This window comes from Vidua chalybeata, chromosome 19 (genome assembly GCF_026979565.1).
Source record: "Vidua chalybeata isolate OUT-0048 chromosome 19, bVidCha1 merged haplotype, whole genome shotgun sequence".
Lineage (NCBI taxonomy): Eukaryota > Metazoa > Chordata > Aves > Passeriformes > Viduidae > Vidua > Vidua chalybeata.
This window is the reverse complement of record NC_071548.1, coordinates 4,780,887-4,798,215: the sequence shown is the minus strand read 5'-3', so window position 1 is coordinate 4,798,215 and position 17,329 is coordinate 4,780,887. Positions and strand designations below refer to the sequence as shown.

The 17,329-nt window shown below is 42.1% G+C and overlaps 1 protein-coding gene across 4 annotated transcripts in view; it reads left to right on the top strand.

Moving 5' to 3' along the window:
- Window positions 1-17,329, top strand: part of UNK (unk zinc finger) — a 45,657-nt gene that overhangs the window by 4,840 nt on the left and 23,488 nt on the right. For all 4 annotated transcript variants that reach the window (XM_053960575.1, XM_053960574.1, XM_053960572.1 and 1 more), the window contains exons 2-5: window positions 13,548-13,757; window positions 15,228-15,404; window positions 15,846-15,976; window positions 16,109-16,244. In XM_053960575.1, the coding sequence (XP_053816550.1) occupies window positions 13,548-13,757; window positions 15,228-15,404; window positions 15,846-15,976; window positions 16,109-16,244 (654 nt within the window). The remainder of the gene's footprint in view (window positions 1-13,547; window positions 13,758-15,227; window positions 15,405-15,845; window positions 15,977-16,108; window positions 16,245-17,329) is intronic.

Sequence of the window (17,329 nt, the reverse complement as noted above, 5' to 3'; positions counted from 1 at the left end):
ACAAAACTAAACAAAGAAAAAAAAAAAGCCCAAATAACCCAGAAGACAAAAACAACAAAAAGAAACCCGGGTGTTTTTAGGTTTCAGATTTGGTAATACCTTTGGAGAAAGCACAGAAGATGTATAATAGATTATGTTATTATATACAGTGTAAGGTAATACCCTTAGGAAAGCACAGAGTGAGTCTATACTTTTAAACCTGAGACTTACCAGTGGTCTACTACATCATTGTCTGTAAATGTCATCTTATAGGGAAGGATCAGCTGGTTATTATTATTGGTATTTTTTGAGTCTGTGTGAACTTCACTGAATGCACGTCCACTGCCAGCTGTTATTAGGAAGTGTGAATAGTTACAGGAAGTTGGAAATATAAAGTACTGGAGTGTGAACAGGAAGAGCTGCCTTCATAGTATGCTCTCACCACTGAACACGTGTGCTGAAAATAACATTTTAGATTTTATGGTTCTTCAAAGGTCGAGTGTTGAAAGGCTCCAGCTTGAGAGAGGGGCTGGCGAGGGCATTTGGGCCCAATCTGTGCCCCAAATGTGTTGGGGCAAAAAGGAGTTTTTCCCTCCTGTTGAAGTAGGGCTGGACCTGTGGTTTGCTTGCTGCATTCCCACTTCTTGAGTACTTCTAGATATCAGCCTGACAGGGAATTCACATATGGATAACTGTTCTAGAGGTGTCATATCAATATTTTGCAGAGCAAAAAGCTTCGTGTACTGCTGTGACATTCTCAGAATTAGTTTTGGTCTGGCAAGGTTTGGTGTTTCAGAAATCCGAAACTCTGTGAGAGAGGAGAGGGGTTCAATGGTGCAGAATTGTTTCAATGTGGAAGATGGTTCTTTAATTTTTCATGTAATAAAAAGTATTATGTTGATGATTATATGTTGCTTACATTAGCGTATAGGATAGTTTCTTTGTGGCATGGGAGACAATATTAAGGTTAATAATTGTTCTAGAAAGTATAGGACTTGCTATTCTGTGGGTCCCTCCCAATTCCATTTATTCTATGATCCTAAAATCCTCAGACCTTAGAGTTTCCCATTATATCAGTTTTTCTCATTTTGTTAGTTTATGTATTGTCTGGTATGTTTTACATCATATGGCTTTATTTTAAGGAACATTCTGTTGGAATTCCAACATTTTATTGTCTTTAGAGCTATTCTTCTTCCAGAAGAAGGTTTTACTATCTTCTAGGAGCAGCTGAAACACTGATCCTTCTTGTTCCAAGGGATCTGACCAGCGTCCTCGGGAAAATCTTCCCACAGTGCGTTCCAGCATCCCTGCCTGCCTTGCTGCGTGTCCCTGCCCCTGTGACAGCATGGCAGGAGGGAATGTGTCAGGACACCAGTTAATCACACTTATTGTGTGGCATATTAGCATGAGCTGTCACTGGGGACCGTGTTAATGCACCCGGCTGAGCCTGGGCAGGGACACAGCCCTTCTGTGGTCCCTGTTAAAGGAGCTGAAATTTCCGAGAGAGGAGCAAAATAAAGAGGCAATAATATCTTTAATTGCTGTGTTGAGGCTCATGGAAACCTGCTTGTCAGGACATGAAGAGCCATGTTCACTTTCAGAAGATGCTGAGGAGAGGTTTGGTTCCTTGCATTAACCTTCTGCTTTTAAAAACTTCAATCTTTTTGAAAGCAGCAGAAATAGGCTGAAAGAGATGGTGAGAAGTTACCTGGTCCCTTTGCCCAGGAATCACCGACATCACTTTAGCTAAGATTTTTTTTTTGGGTCTAATTGTCAGTGATTTTTAATATTATATCAGTTTTCACTTTAAACTGGATTTTGGTGAAATTGTGAATTATAAAAGGGAGTCAATCACCGCAGTTTCTATCTTATAAAGAATTTATATACTCTAAACTTTCTGTAATGTTCAGCAAATCAGTTACAGAGCTGTTCCTGAAAGCTGTGTGTGCACAGAGCCAGGCAGCAATTCCGCCCCAGTGTCCTAAATTAATGGGTGGTCACGTGCCAGTAGGCTGTGAAGCAAGTGCTATTTCTTAGCTACCTTTTGTCCCCTCTAATTTATTGAGAGAGAGTTTGTCTTTTATATCAGGGTATCAAATATACAGAGCCTCAGCAGAAGGGTGCAGAGGGAGATGCTAAAGGCTTCTACCTTCCCAAACTCCTAGTGATGACAGCCAATTTAGATGCTTGTGATAATTTTCTCAGCAATCTCTTGTCTTGTGTATTTTGATCAGCGCTTGATGCAGTTAATACCAGCTTGACATTTGAAATATCAGTTGGAATGAATGTTCCCTTGAAATGAATACCAACAATTCCTTCTCTCCTTTAGTTCTGGTGCAGCTTCTGACTCACAGACCCTCACCCTGCTGTAGTATTCATTCAGGTTTAGGAGGTGATTGTTACAACAAGGAAAGTTCTAGGTTTTATTGGAAATAAAAATTTTAAGCACTAAAGTGCAGTGATGGCAATAAAATCAGATCACTGAAATGCTCAATACTGGCATGATTCTTATCTCTTGTTAAAAGTCAGAGACATTTAATTGAATGAAGTTGTCAGAACAATGGTAGACAAGAAACTTGCACTGAATTTGTGGTCAAACAAGAAAAATCTCATACCATCTCTAACTATCTGTTGGTCAAAATGGCAAATTCCTTTCAGCAGATCATATACTGCCTTCCTAATACTGATGACACTGCTAAGTACAGCTAAGAAATTAAGGTGGGATGGCTTTTTATCACTGTATACCTAAAATTTGTTTTGATTAATATGCAGCCATGGCCATATGAAAACGGAATTAGTTTTTCGAAACTATTCTGGATGAACTTGGAACCAGAACTTGGGGGTTGGAATTGGATGATCTCTAAGGTCTTTTCCAACTCAAGCCATTCTATGAATGGCTACAAATACGAATATCTGCCAAAAAAAAAAAAAATAAAGTCAGTATTAAAGAATTAAAGTCAGTATTCTACGAATATCTGCAAAAAAAAAATTACAATCAGTATTATGTGATATCCTTTGTCTTCAGCATGTCACCACAGCTCAAAAAGAAGCTGTCAGTCCACACCCAGTGTGCTCTGAGGTGATTTTTTTTTCTCCTCTAAAGTTTTCAATAGACCATGAGTTTTCATTGATGGCACTTGACTGTTACTGTCATAGCAGAAATGCAAATAGCAGATGCCTGAGGACAACTGTGCAGCTTTACAGCAACAAAAAAAATATTGTTTGCACATTTAAAATATCATGAGAGTGCCACCAGATTTATCAGTGCATTGATTAGAAGTGAGAAGCTGTGGCATAGCCTGGGGTTTGCCTGCTTTCCCCTTGGAGGAGAGCTGGTGTCAACATGCAGTGGAGCTTCTTTGGACACCAGACTGTGCAGGACATTTATTCAGAGGTGTGCCTTCTGTGTGGAGTGTTGAAATCGAGTCCACTGGGCCACAGCAGGCACAGATGAAGTCTGATTTGAGTGCTGAGCGGAAAAGAAAATCGATTGAATGGTTGACATTGATTCTTCAAAATCAACCAGTAAGGGTTGGCTTTTATCTTTGTGCTGGCACATGGGTTATGGATGCAGGTTCATGCTTGTTAGATAATCACCGTGTTTCGTTTCAAACTCACAGCAGAAGATGTCTGTTCACAAATGAAAGCCTTTCCAAAGAGGCTGGTGCAAATCTGGTTGGTGTTTAACCTGAGAAGAAGCAGATGCTATTTAATTTCCAATGGAGATTGGGCTGGGTGAGAGCACTATAGAGCTGTCATGTCATGTGGAGCTTTGGTTGTCTGGTTTTGGTCCTGTGTAAACATAACCCTTCCAACAGCTCATGTTCTGTTTTAAAACTGTTGTGAGTGTGGGGCTGCAGCTGACCTACGAGCTGTGTGTTAAATCATGAGGGTCTTGGCATGGCCAAGAGAGGGAAGGCTACTGTGCTCTGTTTCCAAAGCACCCCTTGTGAGACAAGATTGAGGCTTAGCTGGCTAAAAATGCTCATAACAATCTGCAGCTGAAAGCCTGAGCTGTGGAACGGCTTGTATGGAAATAATATTTTTCTGAATTGGCCATTATGAATTCTTGCATGTGGGATGTTTTGTTTTAGGGAACTAGCAGAGTGAGTAACACAAGTTTTCAAACAGCCCAGCCCTGTTCCCAGCCTTCCCTGGTGTTTCTATAGTTGTAAGCCCTGGGTAGGCTTTGTTAGTGCTTGAATCGGTGGTGAGAGAAGTGCAGTGTGGAAAAAACCTTTGCTGGAAACTGGAACTTTAATTTTTACAGCACAGGACATCAGTGTGTTTTTCAGATTTTAATTTGTTGTACCAAGTCTGGTGTGTGTTAACCACACTTGGGCTCTACCTTCTACAAACACTAACACTGGGATAAAGAGGCATCATCCATCCCATCCATAAGAGATGGGATAATAAAAGTTAATATATGAGTTAATGTAAGAGAGAAAATTTACTTGGCTATAAGCTGAATAAATGACCATAATAGATAAGTCTGGAGATGGATGTTTTTTTGAAGTAATTAGTAGTAAAATATTTAACTGCTCATATTTAAGCATATGTTGGTGTATTGTGCTGACAACTGAAGCAGGTACAGACCTTCAGCAGTGTGCAGCTGTCTGGATGCAGTGAGCTCCAGTGTTTGCCCTGCAACAGGCTCAGCCCACGTTACTGAAAAATAATTATTTCCATATGATCCTGTTTTCATAGACTTAGCACTTAAACAGGTGCTGCAGGGAAGGATTAATGACAACTAAATACTTGTGGAGCAAAAACCAGCCCAGAGAGGGATGAGGGTTGTCTCAATCGGGGTGATCCATGTTTGAAAACGGGAAAACGTGCTTTAGGCACAGTTTACATAAACTAACGGTGTCAAATTGCAAATATGTCATTTAAACTTGGAAAAATGGGCTGTGTATTTAAAACATTTCATGAACTGCCTAAATATCGAATTAATTTCGAGGTCACGTCTAATGCATATTCATTGCCAAGTAATTTGGGAAAAAAGGGATAACTAACTCAAGGAAATGTAAATGTAAGTTCAAGGCTTTATGCAGAATTCTGGATCTTGGTGAATGGCTTTTAAGGAAATGCATCTGAAATGTAGTGCCATTAAGTGTTTGCCTTTGCCAGTGCTTGGGTTGTTTTAATTAAAAAGGTGAAAGCTCTGTGTAAACAAATACTTGTGTTTGAAATTGATTTTATTGGTATGACTTGGTTATATACATTTCATGGTCTGCTGATGCAACAAGTGCCTGCTTTTTAAAGACAGCATGCCACCAAAATATGACTCAAATTGCTTTATTTGTCGGGTTTCGAGTGACACAGCTCGAGGGGTGCCAAGCAAAGGGATGCACAGCTCCTGGGAAGTTTGAGCAAGCACCTCTTCCCCATCACCCACGGACAGGAGCACAGTTGTGACTCTTGGATCTCATGTCTTGGCTGCTCACAAATGTGATAAATGTGTGTTTTATCAAGTGAGCTCCGGCTTGAAAGCCTTGATTTTTGTTCCTCATCAGGACAGAGTGTTGATGAGCTTCTCGACTGCAGCGTGGCATTTCTCTCCAAACAAAGCCATTTTTGCTATAACTGTGGAAACTGAACAACGTTTTGCCTGAAGCTGGTGCAAATCTGTCTTCCCATGATGGGCCAGCACCACACCTCTCTGTTTTCCCTTCGTTTTTCAGTGTAGACAAGGCACAACTGTTTGTCTGACTTTTTCCTTCTAATTGAAAAATATCCTGATGATATCTGATAGTTGCCAACATGTGTTATTTTTCGCCTGAACTTTTGCAGTTGCTCAGTTATCTATGAAGTATTGGTAATACAGAATTCATCCATCATGGCTGAAATAAATTCACTGTGTTCTTGTCCAGCCTGTGGTCTCCTTTGAAATCAAGAAATGGAGCTCCAGTAGGGATCAGGTTACTGTTGAATGTGACTGTGTGCATTTTGGTGTGTTATCCTCAGTTTCCTGTAGTCTGGCAGTTTGTATTTACCTTCTGCAGTACGCTCTGCATTTCCATTTTTTTGGAAGCATCCAGCTCAACTTTGCTTGCTAAGTCATTCAGGTGCTGAGAAAATGGAAGAGTTGAGTGCTGCCTACCTACTTCTACAACAAAAACTGGGGGAGCAATGGGTTATGGATGTGAGCAGCTGTCATTTTGACCACTGAGGTACTCAATGAGTTATATGAAATCTTAAAACAAAAAAACCTCCACAACCAAACAAACCCAACTCCATGCATCTGTAATAAGTCTCTCCAACTCTCACTTTCTTTATTTGCCCTTAGACTGACATTGTTGTCAAGCTCTAATGGAGGAGGGGAAATCTAACAGCTTTAAAATCACACACTGCTGTCTGCTGTGTGACCTTTTTCCAGTTGATGGTTCAATTTATTTAGGTGATAAAGAAAACACTGAGGCATGTGAAGTCTATCTTCTTGACAGATCTGAGCTTACTGAAACTTTTTCCTCATCCTTTTCTCCTTCCCCACATTCACAGTCAGCCTTTTGTTTTCATAAAGTGATCCATATATTTTTATTTGAGATTTAAATGCTTTCTAATCTTTTCAAGGTTTACAGAATTGCACCTGAGTGCTGAGGGTGTGGAGAGGCAAGATGGACTGATGGTTGTGGAGATATCCTGAGAGAGATGTTTGCCTTTTGTGCCAAGTGGTGCATGGTGTATGCAAAAAGCTTGGTGTGTCAAGTGTGAGGGCTTGGTCAGGTCTATGATGTTATTTTTCTAAATACTATTAAATGTGGTAAAAGGGGAACCACTGTAGCTGATTGACCTCATCTAGTGGGTGAGCATCCCTACCCATGGCAAGAGGTTGGGAATAGATGATCTTTAAGGTTTCTTTCAACCCAAACCGTGCCTTGACACAAATTTCTCATAGAACTTAATCAGAATTTTTCCCAAAATTATGATTAAAACTTTGAAGATTGCTGCTAAACATGTTTGTTATTGTTTCATATTCAGCAGTGATTCATGTGAGGCTCTGTTTCAATATTAAATTACATCTGCCAGTCAATAAAAATATTTATTGAAACAGACTTCTCTCAACTTCTGTTCTTACTAGAAGGACACTAAACTTTGCAGAGTTGTAAACCAGGCTGCTGGTGGTCTGCAGCTACTGGTTCCAGGTTTGCTTGACTTGTGCCACCCCTAGGAACAAGGAACTACAACTCCAATGAAATCAGGTTATTTCACATCTTTCCTCCTAAATTCCAAGAAATCTTGAGAATTTAAGGAAGCTTTGCATTGAAATGCCAGCATTTCCTAAGACATTGTGTGAGTGCTGGTATAAAACTCTTCAAATTATTTTGGAATAATCCTATTCTTTAACTCCCTGTTTTTATCTCACTTTTCTGAAACATCTCCCTTGCCCCAAGAGCAAAACTTCTGAGCAATGTCAGAGCTGCATATCATGGGTTTTCTCTATCAGTAATATGTTAAACGAAAGGTGTATTAGTAGGATTTTTATTGAGTATCCTGTTGGAATAAGTAGATTCTGTCATGCACCACTGACTCATTTCAATTGGAATACCATAGTTCAGTAAAAGAAAATAATTGAGTCATGGGTTTCTTACTTAAAGTGTGTCTGATATCATCTTTTGCAACAAAATTTTATGAGGGTGAAATGAATTTAGAGAGCTGATTTAATATGGACAGCTCTTTTCCTCTTGTGTTGGGGTGGCTCTCTGAGCTTAAGAAGAAAATAGCAGTTTTGAAAATATTCCTGAAAGATAAGCATTATTGAATTAAGAATATCAATATCTATAGTTGGATATTTTCTCCTGGGTTTTGCAATGCTGTCTACTGAGCAGACAGTCTGTTGGATAAGCACACCCTGGTTTGCTTCAGATAATTTTATCTGTGTTAGCTCAAACCACTAATTTAAATTTTTAAGTGAAGCTGGTGGGATATATATATATATATATAGATATATATATATGTATATTGGGGATGTTTGGTTTTTTTTTTTTTTTTTTAAACCTTTCCAAACCTGAATTAGGAAAACTTTCTCCATCCTGCTGTCTGGACAGATCAGTGCCACTCAGAGCTTCCAGAGGAGGAAAGCTGATGAGCAGCTGAGAGCAGTGACTTCTCAGACTGCATTTTTCAGGAAGGATATGAACTGAGACCACCTGAGACTTTACAGAGGTCCATGGCCTCATGCTGTCCTGTCTGAAACAGCAGGGCACAACTGATAGAAAAATGCCAACAAATGTCCCCAGCATTGCCGTGTACTTTTGTGCCAATGAAATGGCATTTTTGCCAGTGTAATAATTTGAGAGAAGGCACACATTACTAAGAAAAGTGGTAATGGCAGAAGAGCATTTTCTCCCTGGTATCTGAAATCTTATCAGGAGTGTAAGACTTGGTTTGAAGAAAAAAACAGAACAAACCAGAAAAAAAAACCCTAAACCAAAACCCAAGACACAACATACAACCTAAAAAATAATTTGTAGATTTCTTGTTAGATTTGCCTCTGGAGGCTCTTCTGGACAAATGGCTGAGAATCTCTATACAGCACTGAACTGTATTAATTTCTAATACTGATGCTAATAACAAAGTGAAGTGCCCACACCAGATTTCACAGGAGCATCCCAGGCCTGGGCTGCCTTCTCTGGGCTGGTTTGCTGTGACCCAGGAGCAGCTGTGGGATCGGAGCGAGCCCCAGGAACGGTGGCCGTGCCCTGAGTGAGGACCTGGTGTAAAAGCTGCTCCATGTTTACACTGGTGTGACACCAGACCAGCAGTGCTGCCCCAGCCTCTCGGCAGAGGCCTTTCTCCAGGTGCCACAGCACAGTTTCAGGGGTGTAAACACACCCCCACCCGTGTGTGGAATGTAGGTGATGGTGGTGTTAGATCTCACTGTTGCCCTACATTTGCAGACCGTGTCCTAGCCTGGATTAGCCAGACTGTAATGGTTATATTATCTCATGGTTTTCTCTCTGGTGTCATTCTGCTGCAGAAGGTTCAGGTCCTGTTTGTGAGCCTCTCTTTGGGCCCAGGAGGAATTTTGGCAGAAAGAGGGTTGATCTGGAAGAGCAAGAAGGGCTGCAAAGGAGAGGAGCTCGTCTTGGGACCTACATAAAGATGTCAAACAGTGCGAGGGGTGTTGGAAGTAAAGCAGAGCCTGGCTTTGCATCACAGAAGCCACAAGAGTTTTGTGGAGTTGGTTTTAATCTTTTCATTTCCCTTGCTCCTTGGTATTGTTTCTCTCCCCAGTCTTTCTAATCCCTCTGTTACAAAGCAGAGGCTGTCTTGGCATCAGTGTGCATCTTCCAGTGATTTCTGGGAGCTTTGGGTGAAGGCTTTTATGAGGAATTTGGAGCTTAGCTGTGCATTACCAGCACATTTTCCTGAATTGAGCTCACTCCACTGCATGTGTGACTTGGTCAAGTTTGACAGGAAGCTGCAGCCCTGGAAGCAGGATGGATGCAGGAATCCTCTCATCCCGAGCCGCTTGAGCACACCAGTGTGAACCAGAAAAGCTGCAGAAAAGCAGATCTCTGCACTAGGTGGCAAGGAGGGGATCAGCACACAATTGCAATTGTGGAGGATAAAAATGAAACTTCTACGTAAAAAATTCTTCTTGGGTTCTCGCTTTGGTTCTTTTCCTCCTTTTTTCTAGGTTTGAATTTTTTTCTTCTTCCCCCACTGCACCCATCTTTTTCCCTGCAGCTCCCAGAGCAGGTTCCTGCTCCAGGTTCCCTCCAGGGCAGAGGGGGAACTCCTGCAATTCCAAGCTGCAGAGGTAAACACTTGCTACCCTGCCCTGGAGACTCGAGCTGCTACTGGCAATTAAAGACAGTGAGCACCTCCCCACTATGTAAATAATTGCAGAATAATCACTGCCCCTTCCCTCATCCCAGAGGAAGTAGAATTTCAGCAAAGTTGCATTGTGGTTTTTCTAATGCTTTGCTGCTCCTGTTGGTCTCTGGGAGTTCCTAAAACTACTCCAAGAACCTCTCCTCTTGTCTTCCTAGGGAAAAAAACTTAACATTTCCAACAGCGTCCATCCTGTTTGACAGAAAGTTCAGCTCAGCCTGGGGACTTTGAGCTGCATTGTTCTTGTCCTATTTGTTTAGAATTGCATTCATCTTGTTTACTAGGGCTCATAAATGGTAACATTTCCTCCAGGAATATGGGTGTTGCTGTTGATGTTAATGTTGTATCAGAAGACAGTGCTGTGTACTTTCCACTTTTAAAAATTACATGGGTATGAAAATACACCATATACTTACTTTTTTTTTTTTTACAAAAGAAGTATGGAAGTAGCTCCAGTATAAAATAGGGGTAATAATTCTTCTGCCCCTCAAGTGAGGGCTGTACAGTTTCCTGAGAGGAGTTGAGAAATGCAAGTTAACGTTGCTGGATTTCCTGTTCCTGTACAGACGCAGCGTTTGGCTGACATGCTGTGAAATGTGTACCAGTCATCAATGTGTTTTCAGCTTTGAGGGTCATTCTGAAATTCATTTTTTCATCTGTTCTGGGAAAAAAAAAAAAAAAAAAAACAAAAAAAACTACGGAGACCATTGACACCAGAAGGATCTGTCATGACAGTGTTCTCTGTGTTTTGTTTAGAGCCTTTGCAAAGAGGCTCCTGAAATATTAATGGCTTTCTGATTTGTGAGACATCACATTGTGGTGGTGCAGGCTCTGTATCCTCTCTGTGTTTCCAAAAAACACGTGGTTTTAGAGGCCTTTTATATATTTCAATACTAAGTGGCTGGTTGAGTGGTCTGTGTTCTCCCAGAGGAGCCAAAACTCACTTCATGGATCAAGAAAATAAAGGGCTGCAAGGCAATTCACCATTCAAGCTATTGTGGAGGAGGGTGATTTAAAACGTTGTAGTGGCTTGGAAAAAAGGAAAACCCAAAGCAGTTATTGAAAGGCTTGAAATGACTGAGTTAATGTGACAACTCTCCTTCCCTCAGTCGGATCTGTTGCAGAGGTGACTGTGCACAGTTAATGCTCAGTGGTACCTGTTTGCAGGTCTTGCTTTGAAATTAAGAGTGAGACATCACTTATTTAATAGAGACCATTAAAGAACGACTTTCTGATGAAGCAAGTTAGGTGTTAAACACTTTCCAGGTGAACCATTTACTTATGTAATTATCTCTCATTAACATTACAATAAATGTTTCTCCAGGGAGTTTAGCCAATCATGAAATGCAATTAATTTTCAAATACTCTTCAGCAACAATTGAGACACTAGAGACTGAAATCCCTAGTCAGTGTGTAGATTTTTAAACTTCTCTGCTGAAGGGAAGCAGCTTCAGATCAGCTGATTGTGGAGTTGTTAAACTCTCAGATTTTTAAGTGTTTCATTTGGGCCTATCACAAGTGTGGAGTGCTGGGCTCGATACCCAGGTTGTGTAAACCTGGTATCTCCCCTTATTTTCCAGGGCACTGAGGAGGTTCAGGATGCTGTTCTTGAACTTAAGCCCAGCAGCGGGTGAGGATGGAGGAGTTAAAATGCTCTCAGTTTGTCTCTGGGATTCCGGTTGCTGTGTGATACGTGGGGCTCGGAGCCAGCTGTGTTGCCGTTTGTCCATGTGTAAAATGGGAGTAACACAAATCTCCCTAAGGTGTCCCTAAGGTGTACGTGGAGGTGTGTAAGTGGAAACGACTGGTTGGTGATTGTATCATCTGTGGACAGCATCGTCCTGCTTAAGGTTACTTAATTCACTTTCTAACCAAAATGTTGTTACAGTCACTTTTGTTCCAAGTCTTCCTAGTGCGCTGATAAAATAATCTCTGGAATTCTACCTTCTACAACTACTTGGTCCAACAACTTAGAAAGCTTTTTGAGAATGGATTAATTGACCACAGCTTTCAGTTTCCAGATTAATTGCTGTTGTGGCTGAAATAGGAATCTCCGCTTGAACAGAGATGGATTTTCAAACGGCAAAAGGAGCAAAGTGATGTTGTTAGCCCTCACCTACGCCAAGCAGACCTGGTTCTGCATCTGACTCTCGTTTTTCTGCTGTTAAACCTTGACCCCCAGTGCAGATACTGTTCCAGCCACTCTGGATTGCAGGGGACAGGTGGGCTTGGGTAGAGAAGGGCTGCAGAGGCTTCCAGCCCCGGGTGTTCGCAGATCCCAGGCAGTGGAACCTGCAAATCTCACGTATTTAGAGGTTGAAGAAGAGGAAGAGCTTTTATCCTTTCATGCTTGCAAAATCCAATGTAGGAAAGCTCTTGCCACTGATACTGTCTCTTCATAGCAAACAAATGAAACCACTTTGGTTAAATCTGTACATTTTCCTGAGGCTTTCTCCTTGGCTGGGGTAAAGAGGAAAGCAGGCTTTATTTACAGATGTTGCTTTCAGAATGAGCCTAGCACTGTGATACTATCTGTAAATACCTCTTTGGGCATCAGACATCTTTCCATTTATTTAGAAACAGGAGATAAAGACTGTCTGACATGGGAATGAATTCCTGCACTCCTTTTTGTTGCCTCGAAGTACATACGCAGTTTAAAATTAGTCCAAATCTGCTGTTATATCACCCTGTTGCTTCCAGCAGAATAGTTGTATTTTTTTTTTTTTTTTTTTTGACCTACAAATCTTGGTCCTCGCTATTTACACTGGCCTCTAAACATAAGAGACCAGGATGCTCCAGGTTTTCTGCCTTGTTCCTGAATGTGCCTCTGAGACTGAACTTGGTGGGATTCGGGTCTGAGCTCCTGGAGCTGTTTGGATGTTCCCTGTAAATACAGGGCAGCCCATGGGTTTCAGCAGTGTGGATTTTGTAAGCACCTACACACAGATCACAGTCAGATCATTATGTTGATCTAAACCATTTTGTAATCCTCTACAATCTGGGTTTAGAGACTGTTATTAGTGTCACAAATAAAAGCTTGTGACTTCTTTAGTTCTCGGGATAAAAGAAGCCGTGTACTTTCAGGGAATTACATATTAAAATTAAAGCAGCATAGACATGTGGGAGTTTGAGGATAGTTACCCCACTTTGCAAGACTGAGATCTGAATTCATGTGACTGCAAGAGAGAAATTGGTTAATTTTTATTTCATAATGAGCATACTGACACAGAAGAGCTAAACCAGGAGGATAAGGCATGAAAGAGTCTTTTAAAAGTCTTTCTTTCTCAGTAACTTGAAGCTTTAAATGTGGCTCAAATAAGTGTATTCTATTTGGTTTTTTTTTCTGGGTTTTTTTTTGTTGTTTTTTTTTTTTTTTTTAAATTGAACATGTAGGAAGGAAACCCATTTTGCCCAGATAGGTCACAGATTTAGAAAGGGATAGAAAGGTACTTAAGAGTTCTATTTTCTCACAAATGTTTCCTAAGCTCATGAAAAGCCTCTTCAAAACGATCCTGACAGAAAGTGATTTCAGCTCTTGTTACATTCCTGTGTGTAATGGATATCTTGCCATTACAAACACCGGAGCTCCCAGCCTCCATCCTGGGATAGGGAGCAGGGAGGGTGTGGGAAGCACAGCAGACACCTCTGTGATGGGCACTCGGGGCTCTGCGGGTGGCTGGATCTCTCCCCTGCCCAGCATTCCGGTGCTGACGTCCCGGTTCCCGCAGGTACCTGAAGGAGTTCCGCACGGAGCAGTGCCCGCTCTTCGTGCAGCACAAGTGCACTCAGCACCGGCCCTACACCTGCTTCCACTGGCACTTTGTCAACCAGCGCCGGCGCAGGTCCATCCGCCGCCGCGACGGGACCTTCAACTACAGCCCCGACATTTACTGCACCAAGTATGACGAGACCACGGGAATCTGCCCCGAAGGAGATGAGTGAGTAAAGGCGGCACCCTGCTTTTCAGGCATTAGGCTTTTGGGATCAGGCCAGGTGGTGGTTCCAGCCGGTTCTTGCAGAGATGAGGCAAGTCAGCAGTAAAGCAGCTTTGTCACATACGTAACATGAGACCAGATGTAAAATCTGGAATAGCAGCCCGTGTGCTCCAGGCCTGCTGCAGAGACAGTACTGAGGGTGACTTAGATGGGAATTCAGCTCTTGGGAACTCACTGTGCTCACGAGCTTCAGCATCTTCAGCAAAGCTGAGATGGGAAAAACAGCTCAATGAGACAAATGAGTTTGGAAACACTCTGTTCTCTAAGCCCCTGACTCTCAGCTCTTGCTCGCTAGCAGGGTAACTTAGTTTTTCACAGATTGAAGAAAGAGGAGGAACTTTGTCCTCCAGTCTGCCCCCTGAGTTATCTGTCTCAGCTTTCTAACTCGTATCAGTTTATTTTGTCTTTCTGAACTCTTAAGAAGCCAGTAGAAAACCAAGAGGTACCCAGAAAAAGGCAGCATGAGGAAGAGTTTGGGTTTTCTGGGTGTTCTGTCCCCATGACTGCAGATTTAACTGGGGAAAAACCTCAAATCTTTCTGCTGTGTGTGTGGCAGACCCCAGCAATTAAGGGGTTAACCTGGTAATATAACTTTAGCCATGTGACAGATGTGGGATAAATAATGTAGCCAAGCTGTGGTCAAATATGGAGAGTGTTTTATAGAGTGGTGCTGTAAAAAGATGGAATTTCAGTTCCCTTTTGTGGTGCCAGTATAAACATACAAAAATGCTATTCATTGGCAAAACTTTTTATTTTTCAACTTAATTTAAGTAAAGTTTTTGTGACTACAATAGAATGGAATAGTCCCTCAGGCCTGAGGCTTCAGTTTCAACACTTTCTTCCTTGCTAGAAGAGATCTGGAAGGAACTGGAAATGGTATTTTTGTGGCCTTTGGCTTCTAGATCACTGGTTGATACATGGCTCAAACTCAATGAATGAAAGCCATTGTCATCTAGGAACCTTTGCTCATTTATATTTTTACCTTGATACTGCAATATCTGAACTTTACTCATTTCATCTTGTTATATTTCTGTTTTATTTCTCAGTGTAGATTGTTTTTCTGCCTAAAAGGGGAAACAAAACAAGTTAAAATGGTAGTTTTGTAATTGTCCTTCCTTGTCCCACATCCTTGCACTTTTCCAGATCCCTGGCAACCCCTTGTCCTGAATAATAAGGTGCTGCTGGATTAATAATCCAGTTTTCTTTTAGGGAGAGAAACTCTTGCATCTGTTGTAGTGACAGTTTTGGGGGGGGGTCTCTGAAGTGTTGGAAGGCACAGCATAAGAGAAGGGGCAGAGTTAACAAAGGTGGTGTCAACTGCAGCATCTTCTCTTGGCAAAGTGTCTTCTGGTAGTTGAATCCCTCACCTGTGTGACTGAACCTTGTCTGTTCCTCCCCTCCTTCCTTCCTCAGGTGTCCCTTCTTGCACAGAACTACTGGAGACACAGAGAGGAGGTATCACTTGCGCTACTACAAAACTGGAATCTGCATCCATGAGACAGACTCCAAGGGAAACTGCACCAAGAACGGAGTCCACTGCGCCTTTGCTCATGGGCCCCATGACCTGCGGTCACCCGTGTATGACATCAGGTCAGTAGAGCCTGGGACTCCTGGGAAAAGGGTCATTTCTGTGCCCAAATGGAAAAGGAGATGGTGGAAAAGGTAATTTCTGTACTCAAGTGAAAAGTGAGATGATTGAAGGACAGTACTGCTTCAGCCTGAAATGAAGTGATGGCAAGATATCCCTTCCTAATAAGGCAAATATAAAAAACCTCCAGGGAGGATTCTCAAAATGGAGGAAGGGATCATACTTTGGGAACTGATGGAGGGGGTCAAAACCGTGCATCTGGAGTTCCCAGGGAATGAAGACTTATTTTTGTTGGAGTTGCTGTTCAGCTAAATATGTTCTGACAAAACATGCATGACTGAATGCACCCACTTAGCAAATGCTCCAGTATGTTAATTTTTACACACATTTATCTGACTCTTCCTCTGCTCAGTCTGTTTGTTCATTTACCTCTGTCCCTGAAGAGAGCTTCAGGCGATGGAAGCTTTACAGAATGGTCAGACAACATCTGAAGGAGGCATTGAGGGTCAGTCTGCAGTCGCTGCCAGCCATGCCATGATAGAGAAGATACTCAGCGAGGAGCCAAGGTGGCAAGGTGAGTGTCACAGAGGGTCTGTGGGGCTGGGAAAATTTGGCCTTTGTGGAGTGCCTGCTCCTGTCCTAAACTTTTCTGTAGTAAATAGAGATTGTGGTCATCTCTCTTGACTCAGTAGGGCTTTTTTTGCAGATACAACGTATGTGTTGGGAAACTACAAGACAGAGCAGTGTAAGAAACCCCCCCGGCTCTGTCGCCAGGGTTATGCCTGTCCCTACTACCACAATAGCAAAGACAGAAGACGAAGTCCAAGAAAACACAAATACAGGTACTGTCATCCTGGGTATTGTACTTCCCAGCTGAATGGTGCAGTATATTGGAAATCTGTGGTGCAGGAGGTAGGATTTTAACCACTAGATAGTTGTTTTTAGTGTGTCTCCAAGCCATGCACTGAGAGGTATGATGGACTGTTATTTCTTCCTAGCAGAAAGATAACAAACTAAACAAGGAGTTTTCCTGTATATAGTAACCAGTACTGTAATAAATGAATTGTTAAATCATGTTACAACTCTGATTTTATAGCAAAGAGAACCTGTGGCTGGTTTTCCCTTACCACACAAACCTCTGCTTTAGAAAGTAGTGCAGGGAAGAGAAAACAAAAGACAGTTTTAATCCCCATCTAGAAACAAACTCATACAACAGTGTGTTCATGGTAAAGGATTCAGAATCATCAGGCTGCTTGTTGTGTATGCCTGGTGATGGGGATCATGAGGAGGGACTGTAGCTGGACATGCATTCTTAACCAGCTGCTAAAGGCTCTGCTTTTGAGGCACCAGGGTGTTCTGTCACTCAGCTGTCACTGGATTTTTCAGTGTGCTGTGTCTCCCTGAGTGCATTTCATCCAAATTATAGGCCCTCATTTCCTCCAACACAACAGAGCTTTTGTTGTGGTCTCAGTGGGGCTTTTCCCTAGTTCCTTTTTGAAAAACATAGGAGCAGACCAGAAAGCCAGGAGAGAAAATACCAGGGATGCTCTCGCTTCTCTTCCCCACCCCCAGCATTAACAGAATTTTTTGAATTGGCTCTGAAATTCCATATTTAAACAGGCAGCAATCAAAAGATTGTTAATCTCAATGCTTTAAGGAGAAGTAGAACCACTAGGGCAGTCTTCAGGCAGCAGCCATGTGCTTTTTGCCCCTCTCTGGGCCCTTCAGGAAGGGAAGAGGGGAAAGCTTTGCTGCTGCTGCTGCTCACCACTCACTTCTGTGTTTTCCCCACCCCAGCTGATGTGGCTGTGCTGGTGCTGCTATCTGCTTCCCTCTGCTGTTGTTTGAGGGAATGGTTAAGAGCATAAAGAGCAGGGGAAGTAGGTCACGGCAAAAATTCGGATCTGGGAAAAGGAGCTGTTCCTGG